General features: G+C 48.2%; 1 protein-coding gene across 2 annotated transcripts in view; it reads right to left on the bottom strand.

Annotated features, from left to right (window-relative positions):
• The window catches only part of RHPN1 (rhophilin Rho GTPase binding protein 1), a 40,686-nt gene that overhangs the window by 8,786 nt on the left and 7,923 nt on the right, over positions 1-23,977 (bottom strand). The window contains exons 2-10 of one of the 2 annotated variants that reach the window (XM_054059747.1): positions 20,815-20,930; positions 14,397-14,525; positions 9,686-9,761; positions 9,196-9,273; positions 6,849-6,973; positions 6,367-6,533; positions 5,625-5,812; positions 5,307-5,463; positions 401-520 (exon numbers count right to left, since the gene is read on the bottom strand). In XM_054059747.1, coding sequence (XP_053915722.1) covers positions 401-520; positions 5,307-5,463; positions 5,625-5,812; positions 6,367-6,533; positions 6,849-6,973; positions 9,196-9,273; positions 9,686-9,761; positions 14,397-14,525; positions 20,815-20,930 — 1,156 coding nt within the window. Of the gene's footprint in view, positions 1-400; positions 521-5,306; positions 5,464-5,624; positions 5,813-6,366; positions 6,534-6,848; positions 6,974-9,195; positions 9,274-9,685; positions 9,762-14,396; positions 14,526-20,814; positions 20,934-23,977 lie in introns of both variants that reach the window. The other variant, XM_009566224.2, reaches the window with a different exon arrangement.

Below are 23,977 nucleotides of genomic sequence, written 5' to 3' on the forward strand. Positions count from 1 at the left end.
CTTGTCATCAGGGCAAGTCAGCAGTGTGCCAAGGAGCTTCCAGGATCTCTGTGTACCTAGAGATTTCTTATTGCTGCGTTAGGTGACATTACCTGGCTCAGAACATCTTGGTGCCTAAGGTTTTAGTGTCAAAATCTGCTGTACAGGTTGGTGTAAGTGCCATGAGACGGTCCTCGAGACCTTAATAGGGAATGGTGATACCTTCCTGCCTTTCCAAGAGAGGCTGTTTTCAAAGAAACCCTTCCACAAGGTGTCTTTGCACAGAGAGTCCCTCCCAACAGCTCATCACACATCTTGGTGGAGACCATACCTGCACAGGTAGTGTTCCAAGGGGGCTCACTGCCTGTGCATTGTGTTTCATCACTAGAACTGAAGGCTTTGCCCCTACGTATGTGCTTACCCAGCTTCCTCCTCTCCTCAGGGTCCTGCAGCAGGAGGCGGAGTGACAGTCCCTCTGGCACAGTGACGTGAAACTGGATAAAAGCCTTCTCTTGCTCCGGTAGTTCAGCATCAGATGCCACTGTGTGAAACAAATGGGTGGGGATGGGCTTAGAGAGAAGTCAGGGTGCTGCTGAGCCACTCACCAGACTCCCATGGTAGGGATCAAGAAGCCACATCCACATTGAGATGGCCCTGATAACTTCAGCAGCCACTTCCTTTGACCCAACCACAGCCTGCAGCAATCAAGACATCAATGAAAGGGAGAGGGATGAACTATTCCATTCAAGGTCGCACCAAGCTTTGAAGCTAAGTGTAGGATTTCTCCTGTGCACAGCATGATCACAGAATCACAAAATTTTAGGTTGGAAAAGAACTTTAAGATCACCAAGCCCAGTCATATACCTAACACTGCCAAGTCCACCACTAAACCATGCACGTAAGCACAACAGCTACCCATCTTTTAAATACCTCCAGGGATGGGGAATCACCCACTTCCCTGGGCAGCCTCTTCCAATGTTTGAGAGCCCTTCCATGGAAAAAAAATTTCACAATACGCAATCTAAACCTCCCCTGGTGCAACTTGAGGCCATTTCCTCTTGTTCCTTCACTTGTTACTTTGGAGAAGAGACCAACACCCACCTCACTACAAACTCCTTTCAGGCAATTGTGAAAAGCAGTGAGTTCTCCCCTCAGCCTCCTATACTTCACACTACACTCCAGGTCACTCAGCTGCTTTCCATGATCGCTGTGGTCCAGACTCTTCATCAGCTTTGTTGTCCTTCCCTGTGCTCCAGCCCCTCAATGACTTCTAGAGTGAGGCGCCCAAAACTGAACCTGGGATTCGAGGTGTGGCCTCACCAATGCCAAGTACAGGGGGATGATCCTTTCCCTGCTCCTGCTGGCCACGCCATTTCTGATCCAAGCCAGGATGTTGTAGGCTTTCTTGGCCTCCTGGGCCACTACTGGCTCGTGTTCAGCTGCTGTCAACCAACACCCCCAGGTCCTTTTTTCCCTCCAGGCAGTTTTCCAGTCATTCCTCCCTAGGCCTAGAGTGCTGCATGGGGTAGTTAGAATTATAGAATAGTTTGGGTTGGAAGGGACCTTAAAGATCATCCAGTTCTAATCCCCCTGCCACGGGGAGGGACATCTCACTAGATCAGGCTGCCCAAGGCCCTATCCAACATGGCCTTGAACATCTCCAAGGATGGGGCATCCACATATTCCCTGAGCAACCTGTTCCAGTGCCTCACCACTCTCATGGTGAAGAAATTCTTCCTTATGTCTAGTCTAAATATGCCCCTCTCCAGTTTATACTCATTGTCCCTAGGCCTATCACTACAAGCCGTTGTGAACAGTCCCTCCCCAGCTTTCTTGTAGCTCGTTTCAAGTACTAGAAGGTTGCTGTAAGACCTCCTTGGAGCCTTCCCCTCTCCAGGCTGAACGAGCCCAACTCTCTCAGCCTGTTCCCATAGCAGATGTCCACCAGCCCTCCTATCATCTTTGTAGCCCTCCTCTGGACCCGTTCCAACAGCTACATATCCTTCTTATGTTGAGCATTCCAGAACTGGACGCAGGACTCCAGGTTGGGTCTCACAAGAGAGGAACAGAGGGGCAGAATCCCCTCCCTTCACCTGCTGGCCACGCTTCTTTTGATGCAGCCCAGGATACAGTTGGCCTTTCGGGCTGCGAGCGCACATTGCTGGCTCATGTCGAGCTTCTCATTGACCAGCACCCCAAGTCCTTCTCTGCAGGGCAGCTCTCAATTCCCATCATCCCCCATCATGTACTGAAATCGGGGATTGCCCCAATCCCAGTGTAAGACCTTGCACTTGGCCTTGTTGAACCTCATGAGATTCTCACACGCCCACTTCTCCATCTGGCTCAAGTCCATTTTAGAGAGAAGGATGTTATGGAGGATGATGTTGTGACCCAACTGCATGACCCAGTGCTTCGCCTTTTTGAACTCCATTCTGTTGGCCTTGGCCCATCAATCCAGCCTGTCCAGATACCTCTGCCCTCAAGCAGATTGACCCTCCAGCACAAATTGGCATCATCTGTAAACTTACTGAAGGTATGCTTGGTCCCCTCGTCCAGATCATGGATAAAGACATTAAACAGATCCACCCCCACTGAGCCCTGGGGACACCACTTTGGACGGGCCACAAAATGGATTTAACTCCATTCCCCACAACTCTTCGGGCCCAGCCATCCATCAGAAAAGGTGATATTTATCCAAGCCATGAGCAGCCAGTTTCTCCAGGAGAATGCAGTTGGAAACAGTGTTGGAGACTTGGCTGAAATCTAGGTAGACAACATCCACAGGCTTTCTCTTATCTGCTAAGTCAAGGTCACCCTGTCACAGAAGACCAGGTTAGTCAAGCGGGACTGGCTCCTCCTAAACCCATGCTGACTGTGTCTGATCACCTGGTTATCCTGTATGCGCCACATGATGGCACTCAAGATGCTCTGCTCTATAACTCTTCCACTATCTGTCCCTTTTGCCTCTTTCTCTCCCTTGCTCCAATCTGGAAGCAGACTTGTAAATGAAGAACCCTGGCTTTTCCCCACCTACAGATTAGAGACAGGGAGACAAGTCAGATAACTAAAGGGTTGAACTTGGTCTTCAAGGTCTTTTGCCACCAAAACAATTCTTCTATAAAGCACAGAAGTGGAGGATATTAAAAGCGTAATTTGGGAGCTGAGCCCTCCTTGCTGTGCCTGGGACCTCTGCACGGACAGAGGACTTGCAGTACAACCAAGGGAGTCCTTTGATGGAGAAACTGAGATGGATATAGCTCACACAGATGCTCCAAGCACCACGCTAGGCTCTGTATGTGTGATTATTTTTTTTTTTACACCCTGATTTCCAACCAAAGCTGTTCCCTATCGCCGTTGGCTCACAGGGAGCTCAGTGTTGCATGGCAGCCTTCTCTCCTGGGAACAGGGTGTGACAAGAAGCAATGCAGAAGGTTCCACAGAGCCTTGTGGACTTGCTCATCCAAATGTTAGGAGATTCCAAAGCCTGGTGAGCACCCCAGCACCAGCAGGCAGTGGGCTGGGAACTGGCAGCTTCAGACCTGGCTCTTCCCATGCCAACTCTCTCCTCGACAGCATTCTCAGAGGATTAAACTGCAGTGTAAGGATTTTATTGCTGGCAGGTTATGGGAGCAAAAGATTTGTTATTCTGAACAAGGAGGAGGTCGAGATAAGTTTGCAGAGGCAGCAAATAGGCACATAAGATCTCAATAGCATCCCTCTGGTTGGAGCAAAACAAATCCCCAAACAAGCATCTCCTGTGAATGTGTGTTTACAAGGACATGCAAACAGCCTCAAATGTTAGGAAAAAAGTTTCCCTTGTAACTCCATGCAAACCTAGCTTCACCGCCATCCTCTGCCATTTCTGTCTTTAAGAAGTTCCAGACTCATGGTGGAACTTAATCCTTCACAATGAGGGTGGAGAGGCACTGGAACAGGTTTCCCAGAGAAGTAGCGGATGCCCCATCCCTGGAAGTCTTCAAGGCGAGGTTGGATGAGGCCTTGAACAGTCTGATCTAATTGCAGGTATCCCTACCCATCGCAGTGGGGTTGGAACCAGATGATCTTTAAGGTCCCTTTGGATATCAGAAAAAAATTCTTCACAGTAAGAGTCATTGGGTACTGGAACAGGCTGCCCAGGGAGGTGGTCGAGTCGCCTTCCCTGGAGGTGTTTAAGGAACGGGTGGATGAAGTGCTTAGGGACATGGTTTAGGGAGTGTTAGGAATGGTTGGACTCGATGATCCAATGGGTCCTTTCCAACCTTGTGATTCTGTGATTCTGTGATTCTAACTCAAACTATTCTACAATTCTTTGGTACTCCATTCTCTTCCACCTCTGCCCAAGCAGCTCTCCTTGCTCAATCCTGTTTCTGCAACGCCCACGCAGCACAAGCCCTGCAGCAAGATTTTAGGCAAGCTCAGGAGCGGGGGAGGATGCTAGGACAGTCTGGCAGCTATCGTCATCACTGGCACAGAAAACTGCTTTTGCTTGAGAAGCCCTTCAGCCATTCCACCAAGTGATGGATTGGTGCTGCAGGTCACAACATACCCTGCCCACCTCCAGACCCTCTGCCTGACCCAAAATTGCTTGCATGGGTGTAGGAGATGGCACAGATGGAGGTCATGGGTCACATCTCACGTCTGCTGTTCCAGCTGGCTCCATGGAGCCATGTCAGCCCAACTCCAGCACCCTGCTGTCAGCACCCTACCACCCTAGGTTGCCAGTCATAAGGCTGGAAATTAAATTTGAGGGTTCTATCTTTAGTTTCAGAAGCTCTCAGCTGGCCCACCACATAGACTGCATGCCTCTGGACAATGCCCAGCCAAGCACACAAGCACACGGGCGGTCAGCAAGCAGCTGACCTCCTATTTACCCACTCAGCACCAAAGCGGACAGCAGGTGACATCCCTACAGCACCTTTTTGCTCATCTTCCAATCACAGAATGGTTTGGGTTGGAAGTGAACTTAAAGCCCACCCGGTTCCAACACCCCTGCCATGGGCAGGGACAGCTCCCACTGAACCAGACTGCTCAAAGCCCCATCCAACCTGGCCTTGAACACTTCCAGTGAGGGGGTAATTCCTTCTTTAAAGGAATTTGCAAGCACTGAGCTAAACAGAAACATGGGGGGTATCTCTCCTGTGCATGCATTATTGAGTCAATAAGGGAGATCAACAGCTCAAAGCAACCAAGAAGCTTTGGGGTTTGTGTCCATCTGCCCTGCGCTTATCTCCCTTCATTTCATTTTGCAACCCTTCCCAAACACTAGGCTACCACGTGGAGCCAGCACTTGGCTGAGCAGGCAGCTGCCTCCAAGCCATAACACTCACCAGGGCAATTACAGAGAGCAATGGCAGCGAAGTAGTGAGAGAGGGCTTTGAAATGCTCCGACTTGACGTGGACCATGGTGGTCCAAGAGAAGGGAACGTAATCCTTCACGTGGGCCTGGGTCATTGTCTGGTGCACCAGCGAGTAGACATCTTCTACCTGTGGGGAGACAAGCTGCTAAGCCATGGGTTGAGATGTAGGATATCCATCATGAGAGAGTGACAGTAGGCTGTCCTCTCCTGGTGGGTTCTGCTGATCACAGAAGGAGCCTCTCCAACAGTAACAGCCCCACCAAGTCCTCTCCTCCCCAAAGCACTCACCCTTGCTGCCTCCTGGGCAAGCTGCAGACAGGCAAGGAAGTCATGCTGGGCACTCAGCAAGGTCGTCTTCTCAAAGACGCACTCCTGGACCTGGGCAACCATCAGTCGCACCAGCATGTTCAAGGAGGCAGCACTCATATCCAGGCTAGGAGCATTGGAGAAGTTTTCCTTCAAGTAGTTGAAGGCACCTGCATGGGGGAGAAGCTGCTGGTAGAAACTAGGCTTGCAAGCAGGAGGGTTAGGCTTTCAGAGCATAAAGGTTTCAAGCAGCAGCACAGAAGAGCCTTTGAACTTGCTCGTATCTCAAATATCTCACCATAATCAGCAATGATATACTAGGACAAAAGGCCCAGGGCTTGCTCCCTCCCTTGCTGCCTAAACCTAGTGCCCACAGCTTTCTTCCCCAAAGCCCTGAGTGATTGCAGTCTGAGGGTCCCTCTTCTCCTCAGCCGCTTGCAGACGGATCAGCATCTCTCCTCTTCCCAGCTGGGACATCCCTACTGCTGTGAGGCAAGATAAAGCCCTTTGGGTAGGTGGTTGGTCATCCCAGCTCCTCTTCATACCCACAAAAGTAGCATGGTGCCAACTTATGGTTGGCTCATAGTCCTCTGGAGATGCCTCAACGTCATCTCTCTTTGCACAACTGTTCCCTTGCCTTGTTGCGCTCCTGAAGGTTATTCCCACAGCACGGAAATGCTGCCCATGTGCCCCTGAGGAGCCGGAAGAAGATAAACCCACGTACCAGCCGCCTTCTGAAAGGCATCGATGGCCTGGTTGAGCCCTGGCAGGCATGCACGGTCCTGCCGCGCTCCAATCTGGGTGTGCAGGGCTCCAATGTTGAAGAGCACACTGCCCTTCTCGAAGGCTAGCGCGCGCTGGTGGGATGGGACCCCAGTCAAGGAGTCGTACCTGAGAAAGGGAAGAGTCAATGGGCTGCCCTCATCCACAGGCGCAGGAGGAGCCTGGAGGGTTTCCAGTGCTCTGCATAGGCCTGCAGCCACTGTTCCCATCAAAGCTCATTCCCATGGGGTGCACACTTTCTCCTGCCTCCCCTAACCAACCCACCCGAGATGAAAGCAAACCCAGAGGAAGGGTTAAAAACAGCGCCCTACATCCACCAGCCTTGGCTTTGTTGCCAAATCTGGTGACCCCGATGTGGAAGTTTGGTTCTAGCACGCCTCCTACTCATGCCAACCCAGGTGGGATGGAAAAAGCTGCACCAACCAGTGGAAGAAGACACCCAGGCTTTTGTTGGGAGGGAAGAAACGGCTGTCAAAGAAGTAGAGCTGGTTGTAATACTCCATCAAGAGCTCAAGGCCAGCTTCGTTGCGGCTTGGGGTGCGCATTGCCTGTGGAGACAGGAGAGGAGACATGTTGGTGGGAATAGAGAAGAGAAATGGGAAGGAAACTTCGGTTTTATAGAGCTGGCCAGCCCATGGGGGGAGAAAATCCACCTGATTGATAGGATTGGATCAATTTGATCAACAGGATTAGATCAAAGGAAGACACCAAGCTGAGTGGTGCAGTTGCCACACCGGAAGGATGGTATGTAATCCATAGGAATCTGACAAACTGGAGAAGTGGACGTGTGTGAATCTCATGAGGTTCTACACGGTCAAGTGCAAGGTCCTACACCTGGGTCAGGGCAATCCGCAGTTTCAATAGAGGATGGGGGATGACGTGATTGAGACCAGCCCTGAGGAGAAGGACTTGGGGTGCTGATTGAGAAGCTCAACATGTGTTCACAGTGCAGAAAGCCAACAGTGTCCTGGGCTTCATCAAAAGCAGCATGGCCAGCAGGGTGAGGGAGGGGATGTCCCTCTATTCCAAGTCTGGAACCTCAACATAAGGATATGGAACTGCTAGAACAGGTTCAGAAGAGGATTAGGAAGATGATCAGAGGGCTGGAGCACCTCCCATACAAGGACAGACTGAAAGAGTTGGGGTTGTTCAGCCTGGAGAAGAGAAAGCTCTAAGGAGATCTTACAGCAACTTCCAGTACCTGAAGGGGCTTCAGGGAAGCCAGGGAGTGACTTTGTAAAAAGGCATGGAGTGGTGGGATGAGAGGCAATGGCTTTACATTGGAGAGGGGAAGATTTACATGGGACACTAGGAGAAAATTCTTTACAATGACGGTTGTGAGGCACTAGTCCAGGCTGCCAAGGGAAGTTGTGGATGCCTCATCCCTGGAAGTGTTTGAGGCCAGGTGGCTGGGGCCTTGAGCAGTCCGGTCCAGTGGGAGATGATCCATGGCAAGGGGGGTGGAATCAGATGATCTTTAAGGTCTCTTCCAACTCAAACCATTCTATGATTCTATGAAAAGCAGACAAGAGTCTGTGGAAGAGTGGGAGGAAGCCCCTGGCATAGGTTCAGCTGCAGGAAAGGTCAGGGAGGCACCAGTTTGGTGCTGGGGCACCCAAATCCAGAGCCTGCAGCCTGGAAGCTGTGCTGGAGGCAACGGTTATCTAAATCAAAGTGGGATTATTACCTTTTTAAGTTAAACTCATGCAAAGTCTGAGGAAATAAGTACTAGGGATGATGTAGGATTGTTTGCTCTTAATAAAAAAGCCCTTGAGCTTTTGACCTGACACAGGCAGGAAGGTCAGAGCTCTCCTAATGCCTAGTTCTAAGTACAGGGCTTTTCCCAGCTTCTGGCTTTGCAGAGCTCCCCTCCCACAGCCTGAAGAGCAGGTTCATGCCCTTCACAAGTGCTTGAGCAAGTCTCTCTCTTTCTGCTCTCCCAGATCAAAGCTTCATGGCAAGGCAAAACTTGAAGTTACCTACGGTAGCTGTTTCACAGGAGAGGCGAAAAATTCATCTTTACCAGATTGCTTTATGCTTCCTCTTCTCCAAACACTGAAGAAAGCAGTGGTTCAGCCTTGCCGGGGGTGAACTAATATTCATAAAACAGTAATACACTGCATTATAGCTTTTATCGCTGTTCAGTTCTAAGTTAGCAGCGAGTTAAACAATGAGGAAAGAAAACAACTACTGAATTAGAGAAGACTTTTGAGACCAAGTTCAACCATATCTGTCCACTACTGGACCACATCTCTGAGCACTTCATCTACCCATCTTTTAAATACCTCCAGGGATGAAGACTCAACCACTGCCCTGGACATTCCCATCCAGTGCCCAAGAACCCTTTCAATGAAGAAATTTTTCCTGATGTCTAATCTGAATGTGCCCTGGTGCAATTTCAGGCCATTTTCTCTCATCCTATCACCTGTCACTTGGGAGAAGAGACCAGCATCCACCTTGGTATATTCAGGTAGTTGTAAGATCTCCCTTCAGACTCCTCCTCTCCAGGTTAAACAACCCGAGGCCACCTCTCATAACCCTTGTTCTCCAGCCCCTTCAACAGCTTTGTTGCCCTTCTTGATGTGCTCCAGAATGGTCTGCAGTTTTCTGTAACCTATGAACTGCAGCCAAGCTCTTCTAGTGTAGGAATCCCACATGCCAAGACACAAAGATAAGGGCACAGATTGGACTGAAGATGAAAGAACCCCCAGAGCAAAATGTAGCTCCTCCAATGAGCATTTCTTGACAAGTCAAAGCAAGGGCCACTGACCTGTCGCAGCTCCATGAACTCTTTGATTTCCTTTTCAAACAAGACACCCTCCTCTCCATAGTGTTCGCTGATGAAATCCTGGATGGGGAAACAAGAGAATAGACAACTTTGAGTCCCCCTTGGAAACAGATGCTCAAGAGTTAAAGGGTAAATTCGAGTGATTCTCTACAGGCAATTTGCAAGCTCTCTCTGCAAGAAAACCTTTGCTAGGAAAACCATCTCCTCCCCTGCCAGGTTCTTGTTCTCCACTATCTCCAGACCCTCATCTCCCACTTTCCCATGTTTTAAGTCCAGCTCCTCCCCATAAATCATATTTATATCATCCATATTTTTTTGGCAGCTGTTCCAAAATAGAAAACATTTTGCAGCTTCTGCAGCTTCTCCTCTACAGCACCCAACTGTACCTATGAGCAGAAAAATCACCCAAAATGCATGGTTGCCCCCTCCATCATCTTACAATGCATAGAGCACGCAAAACCCTAACGCTCACCTTCAGTGGTACCAGAAAATCCAGCTCCTTTGTCTCCTTCAAGCCCAAAGGGATCATGGGAACACTGATGGACTCACTGGAAGAAGACAGTAACCTATTTAGTGGTGGTTTAAAAGCCTCAGAGAGACCCTGTGTGTCAGGGACTAAAATGAAGCAGCTCTTCGTACTGGGCTTCTGCTGCTTCTGCTAAAAGATAAAACTAGAAGAGGACCTGACTCAACACAGCAGAAGGATGCTGTTCCCAATATGGTGTTGGAAAAACAGCCCAAGAGGAGAGATGCATGGAAAACAAACGGAAACCACCACCCTTAATCCTCCAGCTTCTGGTTTTCTCTCCACTACAAACGTAACAGCAACAAAATCGGCTCCAGTGATTAAGCTGCTTTCATTCCTAGCCCTTGGGCATCAGGTGTGATGGGAGCACAAGGTCATGGATTCACCCTTCCTAGGGACTTTGGTGCTGACAAGGATTCACTCAGGCTGCAGTGCTGCGCTTCATATTGAAATTTGCTCCCTCTATTAAAAGCAGTTGCCTAATAATAGCTCTTATCACAGAGCTCATTTAATATTGTATAATGATGAAGATGATGATGACTCTGGGAATACCCAGCTGGGAGTGGTTTCTGTTTCAACATTAAAATAGGGCAGTTGTGCAGCATTGAACAAGAGGCACTGCAGAATGAAAGCCAGGAAGAACCACCTTTTGGGAGATTTAGCAGCTATTTTGATTTTCTTCTGCCAAGAAGTAAAGAAGTGATCTGTATAAGCAGCAGAGCCTGGAGCATGCAGAACATTACAGCCCCAAAGCTGGATCCATCATCCAACTCCAGTACACAGAGAAGGGGAATGTGAACCGTGGTACATGCAGCTCACACTGGCTCCACAAATGCTTTTATGCCCAATACCCATCTATCTTAGAAATCATAGAATCACTAGGTTGGAAAAGACCTTTGAGATCAACAAGTCTGACTGTACCTGTCCAACACTAAATCATATCCCTAAGCACTTCATCTCCCCATCTTTTAAAAATCTCCAGGGATGGGGACAAAAGCACTTCCCTGGGCAGCCTCTGCCAGTGCTTGGTAACACTTCCAGTGAAGAAATGTTTCCTAATGCCCAATTTGAACCTCCCTTGGTTCAACTTGAGGCCATTTCCTCTCATCCTATCACTTGGGAGAAGGGACCAAAACCCACCTTGCCACAATCTCCTTTCAGGAAGTTGTAGAAAATGAGGAGGTCTCCCCTTAGACTCCTCTTCTCTAGGGTGAACAACTCCAGTTCCCTCAGCCACTCCTTGTAAGACTTGTTCTCCAGCCCCTTCACCAGCTTCATTGTTCTTCTTTGGCATGCTCCAGGACTTCAATGTTATCTCTCAGGAATACCCCCATCCCCAACACCAAAAGCCATGTTACTGCATCCCCAGACATTTGCGCGTCCAGGGGACTGGTTTAAAGAGACAAGAAAGTTTGGCAGAGAGAGATGGGAGGTAAGTCAGGCAGGATTAAGCCCTGCATCAAGCCAGGTTTGCCCAAAAGCCCCCTCTTATAATCTCCAGAAACTGCTGATAACTTGTTAACACATCCCTCATTAGTGAGGCAAAGAAAGTTGCAAAAACGCGGGCAGCAGGGCAGGGAGGTTGCACCCACATTTTCATCGATTCATACTGAATAAACAGCTTCAAGAGCTATAATTAGTGCAGAAAAGCCATTATTGCTTGTTCTCTAACAAGATTTCCGCCTGAATCCAATGCCTAGAGCAAACAAAGGGGCTTTTGTTTTGCCTCGGCAGGGTTTTGAAGCTGTGGCTGCTGCTGTTTTCTTTTCAAACCAGGGCAAACAAGCAGCAGGTTAGAAAACCAACATTTCTGATAGGGAAGAACTTGGGGAGGACGCATGAAACATGGGAGATGTTGCATGCATTCCTAATTCCAGCACAGGAAGACCAACATCCAGGATTATGTTCAAACTGAAAAAGACCCTCTGAATGCAGCAAACACCAAAGGGTGTTGGAGACAGGGGCTCCCTTAGCTTTCACAGAATGTCCTGAGTTAGAAGGAACCCACAAGGATCAAGCCCAACTCCTATCCCTGTATAGGACAATCCCAACACTCACACCATGTGTCTGAGGACGTTGGCCAAATGCTTCTGTAATATTGTCAGGCTTGGCACCATCATTGCTTTCCTGCGGAGCTGTTCCAGTGCTCCACACCCTCTGGGTGAAGAACCTTTTTCTAATGTCCAACCTAATCCTCCCCAGGTGCATCTTCCTGCCATTCCATTGGGTCCCATCATTGGTCGCCAGAGAGAAGAGATCAGCTCCTGCTCCTCCTTCTCCCCTTGTCAGGAAGCTGTAGACTGTGATGAGGTCTCCCATCAGTCTTCTCTCAACTAAACAGACCAAGTGACTTCAGCTGCTTCTCATACGGCTTCCCCTCTAAATCCTTCACCAACTTTGTTGCCTCCTCTAGACGCTCTCCAGGCTTTCTCTCTGTAGGAAACCTGTGACCCTAACACAATCCTGCACTAAAATCATCCTGCTCCTACATTTAATATTGCAGCAACCCACAGAATTGAGTCACTGATGCTCTCCTACTCTGCATCTCTGTCCCCAGCAGCACAGCAATCCATCCCCAAAGAGGACCATGTATTGGGAAAAGAACATGGATGGACATAGAACTGTAGAGTCATTGAATAGTTTGGGTTAGAAGGGAAATTTAAAGTCTACCCAGTCCAACTCCCCTGCAATGAGCAGGGACATCTTCAACCAGATCAGGTTACTCAGAGCCCTGTCCAACTCAACCTTGGATGTTTCCAGTGGTGGGGCATCTACAGCCTCTCTAGGCAACCTGACCTCCTGTTTCAACACCCTCATTTCTTTCTTATATGCAGTCTGAATCTCCTTTCTTTTCATTTAAAACCATTACCCCTCAATCTGTCTTTAGTAACGTTGCTAAAAAGCCTATCTCCACCTTTCTTATCAGCCCCCTTTAAGTACTGGAAGGCTGCTTGAAGGTCTCCCCAGAGCCTTCTCTTCTCCAGGCTGAACAGCCCCAACTCTCAGCCTCTCTTCATAGCAGAGGTGCTGCATCCCCCAATCATTTTTGTGGCCTCATGGCCCAGCTCTAAGGGGTCCACGTCTTTCCTGTCAACATGGCTCCAGGTGTGATCTCACCAGAACAGAACAGAAGGGGAGAATCGCCTCCCTTATCCTGATGGCCATACTGCTTTGGATGCAGTCCAGGATACCATTAGCTTTCTGGGCTGAGTGCACACATCAGCAGTTCACGTCCAGTTTTTCATCCACCAGAACCCTCAAGTCCTTCTCCTCAGCTCAGGGCTGCTCTCAATCCCTTCTTACCCCAGCTTGTATTGATACTGGAAGTTGCTCTGACCCAAATGCAGGACCTTGCACTTGGCCTTGTTGAACCTCCCATGGGCCCACTTCTCAACCTCATCCAGGTTCCTCTGAATCTCATCCCTCAGGTCTGTCAACCACACCACTCAGCTTGGTGTCAAATGCCATCCACCCATCTTGTGAAGGAAAAGAGCAGCACCCTCAGTCCTTTCTGCCTCAGGGATTTCTGCTTTTCTCAACAAGCAAAACGGTGCTGCTGAGCTGCCCTAGCACGTTGGTTTTCTGCCAAGCATGCTAGGATTACCACTCCGATGAGTCAAGCCCAAGGTGGCTGGGTAAGCATTTCAAAGCATTTCAATTAACAAAAGGTCTAACCTGAGAAAGAGAAAAATAACCCAATACCCTCGATGTGAGAAGAAACCAGTGAGTAATCAGTCTAGGAACAGCCAGAACAGGAGGCTGGGCACCCGAGCAGCCACACTTTTAATTTCTTCTGCTACTTCACCTGCTGGGTAAAAACGCTTGCTCTGATGAGATGCTCAGAAAGAAGGATGATGCAAGTAAAGATGGTTGCTTCGGACAAGTTATCCTGCCCCTCTACTCTGCTCTGCTCTTGTGAGACCTCAGCTGGAGTCACTTCCGCATAGGAAGGACACTGATCTGTTAGAGCAAGTCCAGAAGAGGCCACAGAGATGATCCAAGGGCTGGAGCACCTCCCATACAAGGGCAGGCTGAGAGAGTTGGAGTTGTTCAGCCTGCAGAAAAGAAGGCTTCAGGGAGACCTTCTTGCAGCCTTTCAGTACTGAAAGGTGGCCACAGGAAAGCTGGGAAGGGGCTCTTTATCGGGGAGTGCAGGGATAGGACAATGGTTTTAAGCTGAAATGGTTTTAAGCTGAAAGACTGAGATAAAATTTTAGGAAGAAAGGTTTTCCTGTGAGGGTGGTGAGGTATGTCCCATCCCTGGAGGTGTTCAAGGCAAGGTTGGATGGGGCTTTAAGCAACCTGATCCAGTGGGAGATGTCCCTGCTCATGGCAGGGGGTTGGAACTGGATGATCTTTAAGGTCCTTTACAATTCAAACCATTCTATGATGCTATGACTTATTCATTCTGCTTCAGGACATCGATCTCCCAAAGATACACCACCCAAATGCCTCCTAAGTATCTGCTAGGAAAAGCTGTTGAGTCTAGTCTCCTTGCAGCTATACAGATGAAATGGGGATACTTCCAGGATAAAAAGCTCTTTCCAGCATATCTGGCTCACGCCCAAACTCACGCCTACTCTCCAACCTCCACCTCGTGGTCCTTGCCAGGGGGTCCTTGCCCTGTGCAGAGCAGTGAGGCAGAGCAATCATGTACCTGTCATTCTGGTACACATCCACGCTGCTGTTCAACTCTTCCAGCTCCTCCTTCAGCAACTGCAGGTTGGAGTTCACGTAGCTCAGCTCCAGGGCAACTGTCTCTTTGACCTTGTGGTTGCTGGTGGCCCTGCAAGACAACACTGTGCTGATCAAACCTCCCCCACTTCAATGCCCTTATTTATCAACTCTTGACTGCTCTGATAAAAAGCAATTAAGTTATCCAGTGGTGTAAGATCATGTGCACCCATCCAAACCTTCCCACAGAGATGTTCCTCTTGCTCTGCGCACAACAGGGACCAGGGATGCCAGAGCATCCAGACTGCTCTACTGGGGAGGCTGAGCCCAGGCAAAACTTATTCACAGGGTTGCAACTGGCTAAAATCATAGAATAGTTTGGTTGGAAAAGACCATTGAGATAGAGTCCAACAGTATCTGTACGCTACTAAACCAAAACCCTGAATGACTCATATACCCGTCTTTTAAAAACCACCAGGCATAGAGACTCCACCACCTCCTCTCCCTGAGCAGCTGTTCCAGTGCCCAAGAACCCTTCTGGTGAAATTTTTCCCGATGTCTAATCTGAACCTGCCCTAGTGCAACTTGAGGCCATTTTCCTCTTCTCTTATCATCTGTCACTTGGGAGACAAGACCAGTACCCACCTCACTACAACCTCCTTTCAGACAGTTGTAGACAGTGATAAGGTCCCCCCTCAGCCTTCTTTTCTCCAGGCTAAACAATCCCAGTTCCCTCAGCTACTACTCATAATGCTTGTTCCCTAGCCTCTTTACCAGCTTCAATTAGCCCCTCAATGTCCTTCTTTGAGTGAATGGCCCAGAAGTGAACACAGTACACAAGGTTTAACCTCACCAATGTCAAGTACAGATGAACCTGCACCCAAGGGTGGAGGAGAAATGTCCCCTACAAAGCAACATTCCCTTTGCCCATCCATGCTCCCACCTCCAGTGCAGCTTCAGATTTGGCTATGAGGACTCAAGGTGCTCACTCAGACCAAATAAGAGTGCTTTATAGTTGGGTTTGAGGAAGAAAAACTTCTTTTTTTAGGTGCAAATAACCTTTCTATAAGAGAAAAGGTTTGCTGTTCTTACACATCAGTATAGCTGGACTCTGCCCTCCCCTCCCCACTTATGCACATCAGATGTAAACACCAAGGATTGATTTCAGCTGCTTGCTCCCAGCAAGACAAGCTCCCAGGCTGATAATACCCTTCTTATCTCTTCCAAAGGAAAGCAGGGAGAGATAACCCAGAGCTGACAGTGTGCAGTAGTCGGCTGAAAGGGGCTCTGGCTGCTTGCACTAAGTCATGCCAGGCTCAGGAAAAACAACACATAGAAGAGCTCTGCTTGGTCAGGGCACTGCTTCCTCCCAACTTTTGCTGAGCATGTTGCCTTTAACATGTTTTTTTTATAGATAGCGTCCTTCGAAGGCCCTGCCCTGACCTGGCTCACAGCAGTAGAAGGAGTTATGCTGTTTTTCTTTGAAGATGCTTGTCCTTTAGTGTCTGACTCCCTTTGCTGGGAATTCCCAAGACCAATACATTTTTCATTTTAAGCAAATAAAGCAGAACCACAGCACATCCAAAGATCTCTGTGGCTGCATCCATTAGACACCCTTCAGCATCGAACAGCCTGATCAACTGGGAAGTTTCCCTGCCCACGGCAGGGGGTTGGAACTGGATGATCTTTAACGTCTCTTCCAACCAAAACTATTCTATGACTTCTGCAATTTCCCATAAAGTATCAGCACCCTCTTGCCATATAAACCAGTACTTAGTTGCTGTTTTAGTCTCCTCCACACACCTGTACCTCCACACATCCTATACCTCCAGGATACAGAAGTGCACCACTGCTGTTGCTATGATTTTATTCCTATATGAATTAAAGAGGTTTGTTCCATTCTTGCTAGCAGCTAGCAACAATACTTCAATTTTTTAATAATTTTCTTATGTTACTGATTGCTAATTTCATAAAATCATAGAATGGTTTTGATTAGAAGGGACCTCAAAGCCCACCCAGTTCCAACATCGTGCCATGGGCAGGGAGACCTCCCATTGGACCAAGTTGCTCAAAGCCCCACCCAACTTGGCCTGGAACACCTCCAGGGATGGGGCATCCACAACCTCTCTGGGCAACCAAGGCCAGTGTCTCCCCACCTTCACAGGGAAGTATTTCTTCCTAATAACTCATCTCAATCTCCCCTCTTTCAGCTTAAAACCGTTCCCCCTCATCCTATCCTTGTACTCTCTGAGAAAGAGCCACTCCCCAGCTTTCCTGGAGCCCCTTTCAGTACCAGAAGCTGCTCTACAGTCTCCCTAGCCCCTTCCCTTCTCTGGGCTGAAGAACCCCAACTCTTTCAGCCTGTACTCACAGCAGAGGTGCTCCAGCCTTTGGATCTTCTTTGTGGCCTCCTCTGGACCTGTTCCAACAGGTCTACATCTTTCAGTACCTCTGAGAGTTAGACGGGAGCTCTCAATCATTTTTGTGAGCAAACCTGTGTTGATGCATTCCATATTTCCCATCTAAGGTAAGTGTTGATCTCCATAAGAGCACGCAGACCCTATGTGTCTCCATCAGCCTCCTCACTGAAATTATCAGCTGTTTACTCAGCTAATATCAAACAAAAGACTCCTGATCCTTTTTTTACTTCATTTTAAGAAGCTGGTTTATTTGCGACACTTTTGTCTTCCTGATTGCTTCTCTCAGCCCCAGTATTTGAACAAGAAACGAAAAGGTTTCCGCTGCCTCTCCCCATTTATTTACCCAGCAAACAAACCCTCTTAACACTGCTGAGCAAACACTACATGCGTTTTTTCTAATACACCATTTACGGCAACTTCTCCAGGAAAAGAGACCCATGCACTGAACAGAAGAGTTGAGATTATTTTTCTTAAAGCATTGAGAGGGATATTTTTTTGCAGAGGCAAAGAAACCAGCAAGTTCAGCTGAAAACTCTGCTCCAGGCTGGACAACCCACAGCTTTTTCTATTTGCATTTAACAGCCTAGAGAGATGCAAAGGAAGCTTCTCTGTGCAACTCAAGTCTATAATCTTTAATAACCTTTAGACTTACAACATCATAGAATGGTGGAATGGTTTGGGTGGGAAGGGACTTTAATGCCCACCCAGTTCCACCCACCCTGCCATGGGCAGGGACACCTTCCACTGGATCAGGTTTTTTAAAGCCTCACCTGGCCTTGAACACCTCCAGGGGCTGGGCATCCACGACTTCTCTGGGTAACCTGGACTAGTGCCTCACCACTGTCACAGGAGAACATTTCTTCCTAATACCTCATCTAAATCTCCCCTCTTTCAGCTAAAAACCATTTCCCCTTGTCCTGTCCCTGCACTCCCTGCTAAAGCCCCTCCTCAGCTTTCCCAGAGCTCCTTTCAGTACTGGAAGCTGCTCCAAAGTCTCCCCAGAGCCTTCTCTTCTCCAGGCTGAACAATCCCAAACCTCAATCTCCCCTCTACTCAAATTTCAGGCACAGTCTTGATTTATTTCCCGCCCAGACTTCCCATGTTCCATAAACTCTGAGCACTTCAATGCCCAGAAAACCACATTATTACTCAGCAAAGTGGACTTGTGGGAGGGAAGGAAAGTGGCTGCTACCAAAGGACATTCAAAGTGCTGATCCAGCAAAAATAAAAGAGCCCCACCACTGCATTTCCTTGGCTGAGCAATTAAGATGTGTTTTGCATCACATTTTTGCTCACTCCCCTGAACATGGCTCTGATTCCCACTGTTTGCACAGAAACCACAGCCAGGCCCTTTTTCTGCTGGGGCAGCACATTTTCTCTTTTTTTAATATTAAAAAAGGAGTCACGTGGAAGGGCGAACGTTGGGATTTCATGGCTTTTTCTTTAATTAGATAAGGCAGAGCAGCAAGGTAGGGGGGCTGTAACCTCACTCCCCTCCCCAGAAAAGCCCTGCTGTCTTTATCCATCAGTAAAATACCATTTCTTGTTACAGTTCAGCAGAGCAAATATTAATCCCTTGTCCCAGGTGCACACATCGCTAACATTAAATCATTCACCTTCAGATGTGAAAAGTCAATTTTATTTTATTGGGGAAAGAAAATAATCAAATGGGCAAAATAAGCCAAAAAAAAAAATCTATTTCAGGGTAGCATTACAATACTTTCTTATATTAAGAGACTCTACACAAAATCATAGAATCACTAGGTTGGAAAGGACCCACTGGATCATCGAGTCCAACCATTCCTAACAATCCCTAAACCATGCCCCTCAGCACCTCATCCACCCATCCTTTAAACACCTCCAGGGAAGGTGACTCAACCACCTCCCTCAGCAGCCTGTAGCAGTACCCAATGACCCTTTCCATGAAAAATGTTTTCCTGATGTCCAACCTGAACCTCCCCTGGTGGAGCTTGAGGCCATTCCCCCTTGTCCTGTCCCCCGTCACGTGGGAGAAGAGGCCAGCTCCCTCCTCTCCACAACCTCCTTTCAGGTAGTTGTAGAGAGCAATAAGGTCACCCCTCAGCCTCCTCTTCTCCATGCTAAACAACCCCAGCTCTCTCAGCCGCTCCTCATAAGACTTGTTCTCCAGCCCCCTCACCAGCTTCGTTGCTCTTCTCTGGACATACTGCAGAGTCTCAACATCCTTCTTGTGGTGAGGGGCCCAGAACTGAACACAGTATTCAAGGTGTGGTCTCACCAGTGCCGAGTACAGAGGGAGAATAACCTCCCTGGACCTGCTAGTCACGCCATTTCTGATCTAAGCCAAGATGCGATTGGCCTTCTTGGCCACCTGGGCAGACTGCTGGCTCATGTTCAGTCGGCTGTCAACCAACACTCCCAGGTCCTTCTCCTCCAGGCAGCTTTCTAGCCAGACTTTTCCTAGTCTTTAGCACTGCATAGGGTTTTTGTGCCCCCAGCGCAGGACCCTGCATTTGGCCTTGTTAAACCTCATGCTACCTTTGGACCCCATCGGTCCAGCCTGTTCAGATCCCTTTGCAGAGCCTCCCTACCCCCCATCAGACCTACGCTTCCACACAGCTTAGTGTCATCTGCAAACTTGCTAAGGGTGCACTCAATGCTTTCATCCAGGTCACTGATGCCCTCCAACACCCTACAGGAACATGAGATACACACAAGAGCTACAACAAAGGTCATCCTTGGATTAAAAAGAGATAAAATAGCTGCAAAACAACATGCAATTTATGCTTTACAGGGGAAGGAATTCATGTGCTGGACATTAGATACTGGCAAAAAGTTCTTTCTTGTGAGGGTGGTGAGGAACTGGCACATGTTGCCCAGAGAAGTCATGCATGCCCTCAGCCCTGGAGGTGTTCAAGGCTTGATGGGATTCTGAGCACCCTGCTTTAGTGGAAGGTGTCTGTCTGTCAGGAGGTTTGGATGATCTTTAAGGTCCCGTCCAAACCAAACTATTCTATGAGTCTATGACGACCAACAATCTGAAAGCCGTGCAAAGGTGCCAACTTTTGCACCATCCCATAAATGCATCTTCCCAACAGGGTGGACAGGTGCTAAATTGTGCTCTTCTGCAAAGACATAGTTTTCAGATTCCACTCTGGTGGAAGTGCTGTGATGGGAGTTTTTGAAGCTAAAGCTGGATTTGACTCACTTGCTGGAGGTACCAAACAGGAGCTCTGCAGTCCAAGCTCATAGAATGGTTTGGGTTGGAAGGAACCTTAAAGCTCATCCAGTTCTAAGTCCACTGCCATGGGCAGGGACAACTCCCATGGATCAGGTCATTCAATACCTCATCCAACCTGGTCCTGTACACCTCCAGGGACAGGGCATCCACGACTTCCCTAGGCAACTTGTGCCAGTGCCCCTCCACCCTCACAGAAAAGAATTCTTCCTAAGGTGTCATCTAAATCTCCCCTTTTTCAAGTTAAAAGTGTTCCCCTTCATCCTATTCCTGCACTCACCGATAAAGAGCCCCTCCCCAGCTTTCCTGTAGCCATCTTTCAGTACTGGAAGGCTGCTAGGTGGTCTCCCCAGAGCCTTCTATTCTCCAGGCTGAACAATTCCAACTCTCTCAGGCTGTCCTTTATACAAGGTGCTCCAGCCCTCAGATCATCTTCGTGTCCTCTTCTGGATTTGCTCCAACAGATCCACATCCTTCTGATCTGAGCTGAATTTTCATTCCCACTATTCAATCTGTTCACTCTGCTTTGTATCCATCTTACAGGATGTTAAAATTATAAAACTTTCCGTCAAAATGCATTGCATCACCACTGAACCAAATAGAGAGCAGACATTTTTAGGATGAATACTCCAAAGTCAAGGAACGACTGAGCAAACCCTCACCAGAGCCCTGATGTGCATCAGCTGTCTCCCAGACAGCAAGATCATATTTCCACCCCAACCAAATCCCTGGGCCACAGGAATGTTCCGGGGGTCAAGACTCACCTGAAGAGGTTTTCCGCTCCAGCTCGCATCCTCATCTCTTTGTTGATCTGCTGGTTGATCCGTGCCCGGCGATGCTGTAGTTTGCTGCGCTGTGTCTGGGCAAAGGGGTCACAGCCCTGCTGAGAGAGAGGGACAGGGTCTCACAAAAAACCCACACCATTTGGGGATGAAAAAAAGGCATTTTCAGAGCCTGGTGTTGCACTTCAAAAAAGTTTTATTACCTAACACTACCTGATAGGGCAATTTATTTCCTAAGCTATTCAGGAAAGGCTTCCCAAATGCGATCATGAACTAAGCATCTCCTGTCCAAGGTCTTGCCATTCAGACACAAGACAAGACCTGAGGGCTCCGGATAAGCTCAATATAACCCTTGAGCTCACAAACAGATGTGACCCCATGTCTATAAGCGCTCCTATCTCCTGCTGGCTACAGGGGATTGAGTGCAGCAAGTCAAGAGTTCATGGGGGTGGAAAAATGAATTGCACAAAGCAGTAAATTAATTCTATCCTTGCTTCCTTCCATGGCTTCAGATTGGACTTTCTGCAGACAGGGAAACGCATTTAATCTCCTACTTCAGGAAATAACAGACAGCAATATCCCTCCGTCTCACAGAGGCAAGAGGTTATTACAAGATGCCCCAGGCAAGGAGGTTGCCACAAAGATGGTATTCAAATCCAAGGCCACAAAAGCTCTACCCAAGCAGAGATATCCATTGTGTGAGGAGAAGTTCAGAAAGATGAGTTTCTAAAAGATCCCTGCATAAGAAAAGCCCTGTTTGGAAGGGCACAGCGCTTGGCAGTTTAAGAGAACAGAGACCTTCAGACCTGCTTTTTCATGCACCAGGGCAAAGTATGGGCAGATACCGCCAAGAATGCATTAGGACCCACTGCAAATCCTAAAAGATTCCTCAAAGCCACTATTTCACTCTCTTGCTTCCGTTCGAAAAGCTTTACACACATCACTCTTACCCTGCTCCCCACTGCACTCCCTCCACCACCATTGGTGAACCTCTTGCCTCCACATCAGGAAGGGGCTTTGCCACCCAAGAGACCATGCACAGCTCCAACAGTATCCTCTCCCATCCTGTTCAAAACATTTCCTCAGCTAATTTCTTCATTGGAGATATCTGTGGGCTTCCCTGGGTCTCACCTCATCATCCATGATGGGTTACAGCAGTCTCAAATTCAAGAAGCCAGGGCAATGACTAGTGACCTCTCCAGAAGACACTCTAGGTCCCAGTGTTACTCTGGGAAAACTTAGTCCTAACAAAAAATTTGATTTTTCTGGGGCAGGAGGAAAGGCAAAACAGAAATCCTTGGTCAAAAAATTACGAGAGCAGCTTTGATTAGGAATTAGGGAACAGAAAACGTCACATTTTCATGAAATCCAGCTTTCTGAGAATTGATTTCTTGTATTGGAGGTCCACCAACTGCTGTCCCCTTTGGAAAGGGTCCAAGGTTAAGCCTTTTCATTTAAGTGAAAGATATGAGCTCCTAATTGGTACATTGGAGATGGAGGAATTCAAGTTACTCCACCTGGTCCATATATCTGTAAGCTTAGTGCTTTACAGTAATCCATGATTTTGTTGAAGTTACTGAAGAAACATGCACGAAGCAAAAGATCCTGATTATTCTAGAAAAGCAATAAAGTGGGACATAAAGGAAAACACCTCAGCAGCTGGGTCTGGGACACTAAGGAGCAAACACTGGAAAGGCTGATCCAGAAATCCCACTGTGTGGGAATCCACACAGCTTGCACTCACTGTTGGCTCCGCAAGAGAAAAACCCCAGGAACTGGAAGAAAATGGGAAAGGAGGGCCTCTTCTCCCAAGTGACAGAGGGCAGGACAAGGGGGAATGCTCCACCAGGGGAGGTTCTGGCTGGATATCAGAAAAAAGTTCTTCACAGAGTCATTGGGCACTGGTACAGGCTGCCCAGGGAGATGGTCGAGTCGCCTTCCCTGGAGGTGTCTAAGGAATGGGTGGATGAAGTGCTTAGAGACAAGATTTAAGGGAGTGTTAGGAATGGTTGGACTCTATGATCCAGTGGGTCCTTTCCAACCTGGTGATTCTATGATACAACTACCTTGAAAGGAGGTTGTGGAGAGGAGGGAGCTGGCCTCTTCTCCCAAGTGACAGAGGACAGGACAAAGGGGAATGGCCTCAAGCTGCACCTGGGGAGGTTCAGACAGGACATCAGGAAAAAATTTTTCCACGGAAAAGGTCATTGGGCACTGCTACAGGCTGCCCAGGGAGGTGGTTGAGTCACCTTCCCTGGAGGTGTTTAAAGGATGGGTGGATGAGGTGCTGAGGGGCATGGTTTAGGGATTGTTAGGAATGGTTGGACTCTATGATCCAGTGGGTCCTTTCCAACCTAGTGATTCTATGATTCTACGAACCCATGGGATTGTAGGATATCTAGCCTCAACAGGATCTGGCGTTGGTCCCAAAGCATCTTCCCTGGCTGGCATGGACCACTATAAACATTACGCCAAGGCCACCATGGGAAACAACCAAGAGTAGTCTGCAGCTGCTCCTGGAGCACTCAGAAGTGATGTTATTTCACAAGTATTGGAGCAAGAAGGACATTCAACTCCAGAATAAGATGCTTATCCCAGGTTACGTCATACATGAAAGGAAACCCTATCACAAGCAAAAAAGACCATTTTTACATAAAAAGGGACAGGAGAGATAGTGGGTCAAGAGGAGAGCAGGCTCATCCTCCTTTGCGCTCAAAGGAAACCCACGCTTTTCCTGTGGCCATACACTCCAAGTTGCTACCAAAAGTGAAATACTACAGCACAGAGTTTCTAAAGAAAGTGGCGACAGATTTAATCATGCCTTACATAAGGGGGGAAAAAAAAAAAAAAACCAACCAACCAAACCCCACTGTTTGGTTATAAAAGGGATTTTCCTTGCTTAATTCTTCTTTGTACGAGCTATTGAGGTCAACTCTTTGAGGTCAGAAAAAAGGTGTGTTATTTCAACCACCCTCTTGGGCTTAGGGTTGCACCTAGGGACATCAACAGAAAACTTAGGTGCTTAAGAAGTGGCCAAAAAAGTGAGATTTCTCAGCCTTTCGAGTTCAAAACTTTTCCAAAGGAGAAACAAGAATGAAACTCTTCCAGTTTGAGCCCATAAATTGTGTAGCAGCCAAGGAACAAC

The sequence above is a fragment of the Cuculus canorus genome, chromosome 2 (assembly GCF_017976375.1).
Source record: "Cuculus canorus isolate bCucCan1 chromosome 2, bCucCan1.pri, whole genome shotgun sequence".
Classification (NCBI taxonomy): Eukaryota; Metazoa; Chordata; class Aves; order Cuculiformes; family Cuculidae; genus Cuculus; species Cuculus canorus.